At 36.5% G+C, this 10,474-nt stretch overlaps 6 protein-coding genes across 6 annotated transcripts; 5 read left to right on the top strand and 1 right to left on the bottom strand.

The window, feature by feature from the left end:
- The first annotated feature begins 1,367 nt into the window (after positions 1-1,367).
- LOC108610014 (uncharacterized) lies at positions 1,368-1,952 on the top strand. The gene is made up of 2 exons (XM_018001836.2): positions 1,368-1,639; positions 1,703-1,952. Exons 1-2 carry the CDS (start codon positions 1,438-1,440, stop codon positions 1,876-1,878), a joined length of 378 nt encoding a protein of 125 aa, XP_017857325.1. The 5' UTR covers positions 1,368-1,437; the 3' UTR covers positions 1,879-1,952.
- Positions 1,953-3,619: 1,667 nt separating this feature from the next.
- Positions 3,620-4,553, top strand: LOC108610013 (uncharacterized). The gene has a single exon (XM_018001835.2). The coding sequence runs from the start codon at positions 3,666-3,668 to the stop codon at positions 4,092-4,094; it is 429 nt and encodes a 142-aa protein (XP_017857324.1). The 5' UTR covers positions 3,620-3,665; the 3' UTR covers positions 4,095-4,553.
- Positions 4,554-4,560: 7 nt separating this feature from the next.
- LOC108610026 (male accessory gland serine protease inhibitor-like) lies at positions 4,561-5,007 on the top strand. Its single transcript, XM_018001848.2, has 2 exons — positions 4,561-4,720; positions 4,779-5,007. Exons 1-2 carry the CDS (start codon positions 4,654-4,656, stop codon positions 4,958-4,960), a joined length of 249 nt encoding a protein of 82 aa, XP_017857337.1. The 5' UTR covers positions 4,561-4,653; the 3' UTR covers positions 4,961-5,007.
- Positions 5,008-5,726: 719 nt separating this feature from the next.
- On the bottom strand, positions 5,727-6,726 carry LOC108610028 (male accessory gland serine protease inhibitor-like). The gene is made up of 3 exons (XM_018001850.2): positions 6,567-6,726; positions 6,031-6,496; positions 5,727-5,975 (listed from the first exon to the last, which is right to left on the bottom strand). Exons 1-2 carry the CDS (start codon positions 6,631-6,633, stop codon positions 6,315-6,317), a joined length of 249 nt encoding a protein of 82 aa, XP_017857339.1. The 5' UTR covers positions 6,634-6,726; the 3' UTR covers positions 5,727-5,975; positions 6,031-6,314.
- Positions 6,727-7,279: 553 nt separating this feature from the next.
- LOC108609601 (kunitz-like toxin PcKuz3) lies at positions 7,280-7,768 on the top strand. The gene is made up of 2 exons (XM_018001321.2): positions 7,280-7,439; positions 7,507-7,768. Exons 1-2 carry the CDS (start codon positions 7,373-7,375, stop codon positions 7,674-7,676), a joined length of 237 nt encoding a protein of 78 aa, XP_017856810.2. The 5' UTR covers positions 7,280-7,372; the 3' UTR covers positions 7,677-7,768.
- A 2,085-nt stretch (positions 7,769-9,853) lies between these two features.
- On the top strand, positions 9,854-10,349 carry LOC108610025 (kunitz-type serine protease inhibitor-like). Its single transcript, XM_018001847.2, has 2 exons — positions 9,854-10,022; positions 10,083-10,349. Exons 1-2 carry the CDS (start codon positions 9,953-9,955, stop codon positions 10,265-10,267), a joined length of 255 nt encoding a protein of 84 aa, XP_017857336.1. The 5' UTR covers positions 9,854-9,952; the 3' UTR covers positions 10,268-10,349.
- Positions 10,350-10,474: the final 125 nt, after the last annotated feature.

The raw sequence follows: 10,474 nt of genomic DNA, 5'->3' as shown, positions 1-10,474 counted from the left end.
AGAGAGACATCATTTCGGCCATTCAATCAGCCAAATTTTCGTGTGCCACCTACGCTCCACATATGCTTTCGTGTGTTCAGTTGGACTAATGAATAAATAGCACGACTGTTGACTGCACTCCATCATCATCATCATCATCATCACCATCATCATAGTCAGCATCGTTCCCATCGTCGTTGTGATTAACAACATAGTTAAGTGCTAATTCAATTTGCCCTGTGCATTAACACCTAGCTAACGTTTTTGCCCAGCCCTTGTCCGCTTACCCCTACCTCGCCCACGCCCACATCTTTTGGGGGTCTGAGTCAGTCTAATTATTAGCAACTGTCCCACTGACAAATGCATTATTAATGTGCCCTGCAAAGTGCAACGCTTGAATCCTACTTAAACTTAGTAATTGCTGCCAAGCACGTGACTTACACCGAAGACACGAATTTCTTATGCAAATTACCGTATTGCCCCGGAAATTCTAAGTATTTCAGTACTCATTTGCTTCTAATATGTTTATGTGTGTGTGTGTGTGTGTGTGTGTGTGTTTCAAAAACATCAAGTGATAGCTGTAAAATGTTTATTGCGTCATAAATTGCTTTAGTTTGTTGACGAACGAATTACAATGAAATTAAAAATTAAGTCGGTCGACAAACAGCCTCAAAATAAATGATGCGCTGCAAGAGTAGTCGACCAATGAGTTACCATGCAATCAATATTTTTCGGACTCATATAAAATGACATATGTACACGCCAAGGTCAATCAAGTAACCCTTGCAGTGAAATTCTGTTGATCTCTGTTGCAAATCGGGAAGTGCATACTATGCAAATGTATTGCTCATTCAAATTTTATATAAATATATACAAATTCATAAAAACACAATTTAGCCATAATGAAGATTCCATTTAATTTTTTAATATTATTAAAAATTATAACAAAAATGCGTTTAATTCGCTTTTATGTTTATCAAAGTCGGCGACAAAGTATTTCGACATATTATTTTAATATATGAAATACTATATACTATGAATGTGTATATTTATATATAATAATATAATCTTAATTAATTTAATATATAATAATATAATTAAAATTTGATAGCTGTAGATTTTCTACACCTGTTTACAATATGTTTATATATAATGGGTATATACATACGTGTATATAAATACATATATATGTATATATATATTTACATATATGTATATACCTAGACGCGCGTGTGTGTAAATTTGATAATTAAGCTAGTTTGTGTTCAACACTTCGTATGCGCAATTTGAGCTAAACGCCTCGCTACACACACACACACACGTACACAGTGCTTACATATATAAATATATATTTTGTATTTTTCAAAAAGCTCGTTAGACAGCTTTGAGCACAAAAAATAGAAGATTCAGTTGTTGTTTGCAGTTATTAACGCGCAGTTATCAGCGATCACATTGAGAATGAAACGAGTGATGGGAATGACCCAATTTCTGTGCTTGGCCGCAATTGTTTTGCTCGGCCTCACACAGCTGGCTCAGGCGGTGACCACGGCCAAGCCCAAGCCGCTGGCACAGGCCCAGCCACAGGCGGTTGGCTCCACCAGCACCACCACAGCCAGGCCAATTGCCAAGCAGCAGCCAACGCAGCCACAACGCAAGCAAGGTAGAGTCTGAAGGAAATTGCTAGATTACTCGTTGATTTCTTATGTTTCCAAATTTGTGACAGATGCGAAATGCCTGCAGCCTCTGGAAACGGGTCCTTGTCGCATGAGCCTGGAGCGCTATTACTACAATAAGGAGAAGAACAGCTGTGAGACATTCAAGTACGGCGGCTGCAGGGGCAACGACAATCGCTGGGGCTTCCGACAGACCTGCGAGGAGGCGTGCCTGGTCAAGAAGTGACTCAAGTTCTATGAATCAACAATAACGCCACAGTCTATGCATACCAAATAAAAGATCCATCTAACGTTTGTTTATATCATTTTCTACGCTCTACTTTGCGGTCAATTACCATATTGAATATGCTGGCCAAATATTAATGTATTCTGTGTGAATTCTCAGTTAGTAAACAAGATGTTCCGCCTGTTGCTTAACTTAGCCGGAAAGCCGTATTTGTGCTTATCGTTAACTGTTCTCATAACAATTAGCGAATTCCATGAAATATTGTGATAGTGGCTAAAACTGGTTATTTGCATTGAATTTAGCAGTGGAATTTCTATAATATATTGAGAGACTCCAAAGTTAGGGAGATGAAAAGTTATCGAAAGGCATAAAATATATAAAGAAATAGAAAGAAATGGAAATAGGCTTATATTATAGATGAACTTATGCTGGAAATGTTGCTAAAATTTATGAGAATCTCAGAGAAGGCATGATACAATTATATGTAGACTTTTTCAAGCACCACCATGATCAAATACTACTACTAACAGTAGTTACTCTTTTCTATGCCTTACTTGAGCTCATGAGAATCACAGAGAAGGCATGATTGTGAATACTGCTTCATGTGCCACAAACATCCACTACTACTATCGAAATTCTGTTCCATCTCTTCCATGTCCTACTTGAATTCATAAGAATCCGATGGAAGGGATTTATTTACAGGAAAATTGCTGGAAGATAACATGGCTTAAGCTAAAACATAATATGCTATATATAATGATAAAAACATTCATAAGCAATCGTTAATATATGCATCTGTTCTTATCAACTCATGCATATTGAGTGAGACAGATGCGTATGTGCATACAAATATGCAAATCATAGATACAGATATAAACAGATGCATAGAATATACATACATATATGTATATAGATGATTCCGGAAGTATCATATCGTTTTGACATTTGTTTAGTTTCCTGATCATAGTTGATATTTTGTATATAAAATTAAGTCTAAAACTATATAAACTGTATAAAAGCAAATATTGGTATTGAAAATGAAAAAAAAAAAAATAAATAAATAAATAAATAATAAGAATAATTATAGCAAATATTGCGAAATCCATAAAAGATACAACAGATTAAACAACACAATGAATTCCCTTGATTTTATTTGATGTGAATACTAGCGATGGTAAGGAATTTTTCGCTTGCTATTATTATTTTAAAATTCTTTAAGTATATACTTCGATATAATATTCTAAAATTGCTAATATTTTATAAATTTATAAGATATAAATAATAATAAAAAAAAAATAAAACAAGCTAATTAAATACATATAAAAACAAAACAAAAAAAATCCGAAATGATAGCAATAAAGTTGAATAAAAATGTATTTAATATCCCATTAACTACTTTACATGAATACAACATTTGATATCCGCGATACTGATCGTCACGTCACTTGTGCCGTGACAATTGTTCATAACACGAAAACAAAGCGCGTCAAAGCAAATTGGGGAACTGGCGACAGCTGTGCGGAAGTAGCATATGATTTAGCTGGAGCTGAACTATCATAAAACTCTGAAATATTAATATGTGCGTTGAACTGCAACTGAGGCAGGTGAGGACGTCAAGAACTGTCAGCGAGTCACTGTGATTTACATGCCTTGACGAATGACTCGAGCAAATAGGCTATGATAACGAAATTAACTACGGCTACGTGTTGATTCGTTTCGGCTTTCAGTATTTAAGGCTGGCTAAATGCCAGAGCTGGCATCATTCGCGGCTAAGAAACTGAAACGAAATGTGCTCCCAGCTGTCAATAATTGCGCTCACTGTAGTCCTGGGCGCCATGTGTGTACACAGCGCCGCTGTGGATCAGTCCCGGCTGGTGGTGGAGAAACAGGAACCAGAGGGCCCGACAACGCAGCTACCGGCTGTGGACGAGGCCAGGGTGCCGGAGCAGTGCCACCAGCCCAAGGTGGCGGGTCGCTGCTTTGCCCTATTCTATCGCTTCGCCTACAATCTGGACACGCACGCCTGCGAGGAGTTCATCTACGGCGGCTGTGGCGGCAACAGCAACAACTTCGATTCCAAGGCGGAGTGTGAGCAGCTGTGCCTGGGTAAGGCAGAGACACCAGCAGAGACAAAAGCATCCGCGACTGAGCAGAGCCCAGAGCAGACTACGCAGCCACAGCAGTCGGCGGAGACGACAATCAGCGCAGCCGCCTAATGGGAAGCACCCGAAAAGTCTCTATATATACATACATACGTATATATAGTATATAAGCTTTATACTCATAGTACTCATCTACACTTATAGAAATCACGTCTCCTCTACTCCGACCTACCCATATTTGTACAGCTCTAATGAGCATGAGTACTTAGCTCCAGGGCCGGCGTCTTTTGTTAGAGGGGGCGACAGTATTAAAGTCAAATTTATGGGTAACGCCCAACTCGCAGCTGAAAATATAAATAGTGATAATAATGAATAAATTGTCTTTATAATTATATATAAAAAAAAAAATATATATATATATATATATATTATTTTTGTAGTTAATCTTAGCTGCCTCGGTCCTCTCCTGCTATTTATTCACTTTTTTGCAGGCACTTGTTAATGAACCTTAACTTAATTTGTACACATGCCCACACACACACACACACACACACACACACACAAACGAACTGATAGCATCATTGAGCACGTATACCCACAGATTAGTATAAATCAGTGTGAGCTGCAGCAAACCAAATTAGTTGTTTCATCGAAGCCTTAAAAACTATAGAAAATGAAATTCGTGTCAGTACTTTGCGTATTCCTTGCTCTCTTTGGCCTATCCCTCGCTCTGAAGGATCGTAAGTTGCAGTCAGTAACTGATTCCGAGGAACTCAGCTAATTTTGATTCCTCCTCAGCCATTTGCGAACTGCCGCCAGCAATTGACGGCAACGGCCTGATCAAGTGTGCCGCCTTCATACCCAGCTGGAGCTACTACCCCGAGGACAATGCATGCAAAAGCTTTGTCTATGGTGGCTGCGGCGGCAATTCAAATCGTTTCGGATCTCAAGAACTGTGCGAGTCCACGTGCAAGGAGTAGAATTACGTAAAGTTAATGCACTGAATAAATCAATTTCCTGTTTAAAATCATTGTATCTATTGGATTAGTATAAATCATTGTGAACGACGGAAAATTTAATTAGTGGCTCAAAACATCTCTAGAGGTTCTAGCTCTTATCGCTCAGTGTGTCGCTCTAAAAAATCTTCAGGTTGTGTATGTGATCCAGAGCGACTCAATTAGCTTTTTCATCGTCCTCGTCCTCCTTGAAGATAATGCCAGTGCACAGCGTTTGAAATCGTTTCGTTACTCTGGGACACTGCAGGTTACCTCAGATGAACTTGATGAGATATCATATTTTCGCTGATGCTTAAATACTACGAAGATTGTAAACGTGATTCATAATGAGTGTCGTCAATGCATTCCTGTTTTGCATCGCCCATTTACTGACTTTACTGATTTCTGAATCCAGTTATCCATTTGCCTTGGTTTATGCATGCATTTCTAGCTTAGTTATGCTCTGCAGAAAACCGAGTATGGTCGAGGACCTAAAAACTGTAAAAATCAAATTCACCCCCAGATAAACTTATATTAGGAAACTTATATGGTTATAGCGTCTTCCAAGTACAACGAGGATTCTTTGTATATCACAATATCAGTAGGAACTCAATATTGAAACACTCGCGGGTATCTAACCCTTTTTAAGAAGCGAATGACACCTCTGCGTTTCATCAATCAAGTTGACTTATTCATGTTATTAAATTTAATTAACGTAGTCCTACTCCTTCATCTTCTGTTCCCTCTAGAATAATATGAAATTCTGTTTAATTTTAGTGAAATGTATAAGACTGCTATGAAAGCATATGATATATCTCCTATGTTAACAATTTTAAAGTTAGGCCTTAAGCAAAACACTGCTATGAATGCTCATTTTTATTTTTATAATTTGATGATCAATCCGATGTATTAATCCAACATCGATGCTTGATTTTGAAAATATTAATGGACATCGACATCGATGTCTTCATTCAAATTTACAAAATGCAAGGCTGACAGGCTGAGGACGAATTTAAAGTTAGTGTAATCTCTCAGGATAAGTTGCTTAGACTTACCATTTTGCGGAGCAGCGAGGGATAGGCCAACTAGAGCGAGGAGTACGCAAAGGAGGAGTTTCATTTTGTACAGGTTTTAGAGCAACTAACTCGACTTACTGGGAGCAGAAATATTTATACTACGTTATGTATGTATGTATTAGTTAATATATGAACCAAAACGAATCTAATTTTAAAATGCGTTTACATATTATTCAGTAAAACGAAGCAAACTGTATCGAATTGACCTTAAGAAACTTTTTGCCACGCTTTATTTAGTGTATCAGTTTTTGGTTTAAGTAAATCTACTCCTTGCACTTTGCCTCGCACTGTTCCTGAGTTTCGAAACGATTTGAATTGCCGCCGCAGCCACCGTAGTCAAATTCCTTGCATGCATTGTCCGCAGCGTAGTAGGTCCAGCTGGGAAGTATAGCAAAGCACCTCATCAAGCCGATGCCATCACTGGCTGGCGGTAGACCGCAGATGTCTGAGCACAGAGCACAAAGAGAAAGTTGCTTGCAGAAATGAGATATTTAGAATTAGGTATTTAGACTTACCATTCTTCAGAGCGATGGAAGCGCCGAAGAGAGCGATGAATACGCAAAGTACTGCTACAAGTTTCATTTTGTATATTTTCGTAAAGCTTCTGTTGATTTACTAACTCAACTTGCAGCTGAACGCAATGATTTATAATAGTCACTGGCTACATGAAGCTTATCAGTAGTTTTGTGTATGTACGTGTGGTTGAGAGTGAATCAAGTTGAAACAGATTTTTCAATGCTTTCGAAACATATTCCAGAAGTGAGCGAAATCCAATAGGAGTAGATCGAAGGCAGTTAAGATTTATTTAAATACAATTCAAAAGACGAATCCAAGCCAATTTTTAATAATTATTCAATCAACCTATGGAGTAAATTAACAGTTATCCATTTGCTTTGTGACTAAATGATCGGCATAAGTATTTTGTTGATAATCAATGGAGATCAATAATAAATTACATCTCAGCGAGCTATAAGATTCTGTTGTAATATACATACATATATACATATATATATATACGATGTTTTATTGTTTGCCATCAAACTCAAATAAGTTCATCAAGTGCTAGCTAATATCATTTCAATTGCTGAGAATATCTTCACATTCAGACTTCAGAAAAAGTAAAATCGTGCTAAGCATTTAAAAAATCTCAGCTTTCTATTAAGTTGTTATCCCAATCGAATTCATTTGTCATGCAATTATTAACCTATGCAAATCATATCAGTAATAAACACAGCTTCTAAAATGTATTTAAAATGATACTCCGGCTGGCCTTAGTTTAGTTTAAATTTGTAACCAGATGTAATCGGTTCAAAGTTTCACCATGAAGCTTCTGGTGTCTTTCGTAGTGCTCGCTGTCTCCATTAGCAGCTGTTTTGCGCTCAAAAATGGTAAAACTCTAGGGATTTCAATATATATATAGATATATATAAATATTTTTTTTAAACCTGCATTTAGAGGTTTGCGGTCTGCCACATTCTGATGCAGGTTTTTGTAAGGCCCACATTCCAAGCTGGAGCTATGATGCGGCAGCTAAAGAATGTGTGAGATTCATCTATGGCGGCTGCCGCGGCAATGACAATCGTTTCAACACCAAAAAACTCTGTGAGGAAAAATGTTTGGAATAAGAAACAAAAATCTAATGAAGAATATAATTTCTGAATTTGAATTGATTTTTTATAAAATAAAAAAATTAAAAATATACAATTATTCCTTTTCATTCAACTGTTTTTCCTTGATGAGTAATACAATTTGCCATGACTATAGGAGTTGTACTATTGCATTATATTTTCCATTGTTGCATATTGTTTAATTACTTAAAAACCTATAGAGTTTAAGTTAATTGCCGTCTGACTGATGTGCTAGTCATACAGAATAGATCCAGCTGCGGATTGAGGTTAAAGTCAAGCATTTCTACGATTGGCTGAAAGCGAAACGCGTTCATTTGACCGATATGGATCGTCTTGGAGCTAACAATCGGTTTACTACGCGACAAGATTGTGAAAAGCATTGCAGGAACATTAAACCTCATCTTGCGTTCGATAACTAAGAAATTTGAATAAATGTATATGTATTTGCATAGGTAAACGTAGACATAGAATTTTCATCTGAGCTCGGCAGTCTCATATTCAAGAATTGAGTAGATCGAAGGCAGTTAAGATTTACTTGGCTTGGATTCGTGTTTTTAATTGCATTTAAAAATACGAATCCAAGCCAATCCAATCGATATAATTATTCGATCAACCCATGGAGTAAATTAACAGTTATCCATTTGCATTGTGACTAAATGATCGGCATAATTGTTAATAATCAATGGAGATCAATAATAAATTACATCTCAATATTGGCGAGCTATAAGATTCTGTAGTAATATATATTGATGAGAACGAGTAGATAGATTAGGTTGTAAGTAACAGACAGAATTACCACGTGGACTACATACTGAAACGGATAGGCGCTGAAAAATGATTATTATCGGATTTCATGGCATTGACACAAGTTTTATGCCATGTCCAAATACTTAAAGTTAATATTCGAAATCAATGTTATATACATCATGTTAATGTTAATCACATCATAACTTGTTTAGTTACGCCTATCAAACCTATATTTCACACTAATTAGTTTAGTTATTCCACGTGACAATATACAAAATCGCTGCAGTTCCTTGCCTATTCATTGCTGTCGTAAGCATTTATCCAAGTTTTGGGAATGATCAGCGTACGGTAAGCTGCGAGTTCCTCCAGGATACCTGGAGATACTATCCAGCAGAGGATGACTGCAAACTCTTCAAATTTAAGGGATGCTAAGGTTTTATCAATGTTTTCAGGACCAATTTGTATAGCTTTTGGATATTCCACTTCGAGGCAAGTCTCTATATTCCCAATGGGTCGTAAAATCTCTGATTACTATGATATTCAAATATGTGATTGAGTACAAATCTTTTTCAGAAATTATCGTTTCAAATCGTTAAATATATATTATATGTGTATAATTCCGAATTCCCACAGCGTAAGCCTAAACAACTGATTAGTAAATAAAACACAATATCAATAGCTCAGTTCTGGGAACTGAATTTGTTTGTCAACAGCTCGGGGAATTCCTGAACGGATTCCAAGACATTAAAATCATCGTTGTGCACATAGAAAAGTAAATAACAAATAAATACACAATTGCAGCAACAACTTCTAGACTTCATTCACAATAGCCTATAGAAAATGGCTGTTCAGGGTATATTGGTTTTGGACAGAAGTAGACGTTGCCGTACGATTTAATATGCTCCTACAATTACTGAATTGTTTTTAAAAGAGAAGAAAAAGAACAGAAAGGAATGCAGTGTTGGAGGTCTTTAACATGCAGATGTATAATAGCTAAAAGTCGGTCATTCCCCACGCTGAATCACTCAAATTTGATTTCGTTCAGCTCACTCGATCGGCTATAAAAAATAAAAATGTTTGCCTTTAAACAGTTTTCAGCTGTTATGAATAAAGTGTTCGATTTTCTTTGCCAGACTTGATAACAAACTGCTGCTTTGCACTCTTCTAATACTCTACCAAAGGGTATTATAGCTTTGTCATAAAAATTGAAAAAAAAAAAACTCTAATTACTTATAAAAACTCCAAAACTCATTATCAGTAAATTATAATTATAATGATCTGATTTTTCATATTCCATAGCATGTTAAATATTTTTCCCAAGTGACTATGTTTTCTTTCATGTCTGCTGAAGCACAGATATGGATAGAGTATATAACTGTGCTACTGCATTGAGTTCAGTCAAGAAAAATATATAAGCATTAGGTGCAGGCTCGAGCTGGAGTCAGTTTAGTCCAAATCTATCGCTGGATATACAAAGTTAACTTATCAGCCAGACGACTGGCATAAATTCAAATAATAAAATAAAAATGAAGTTGCTTTTATTACTGCTTGTGATTTGTGCAGCTCTTCAGGTAAACTGCTCGAAACCCAAAAATCGTATGTTGCCAAAATGTGAAATACCCTTTGGAAATTAATTTTCCAATTTGTTGCTTCTAGCGGTATGCGAACTAGCCCATTCATTCAATGTCGATGTTTATACTTCCTGCCTGAATAGTGCGCGCCGTTGGTCCTACAATGCCGCAATCAATACCTGCATTAAGTTCACCTATTTGGGCTGTGGAGGAAACGGCAACAATTTCCTGACCAAATCGCAGTGCTTACGGCAGTGTGTGCGAAAATAGTGGACAAATTTTATATTTCTATCCCCATTTTATTAATCGATGTAAAACAATCTTATCATATATAAAGCATATTTAGAATATACTCGATTGTGGAAAATTGAATTACAGGGTGTACAGGTTTCGTGTAATTGTAAATCGTTGTCTGGTTGATGAACTCATCTTGACAACTGTATTTACTATTGTATTAAAAATTACATTATTCTTATC

This window comes from Drosophila arizonae, chromosome 3, assembly GCF_054131065.1.
Source record: "Drosophila arizonae isolate 15081-1271.41 chromosome 3, UAZ_ARI_1.0, whole genome shotgun sequence".
Lineage (NCBI taxonomy): Eukaryota > Metazoa > Arthropoda > Insecta > Diptera > Drosophilidae > Drosophila > Drosophila arizonae.
This window is presented reverse-complemented; position numbering and strand designations above follow the sequence as displayed.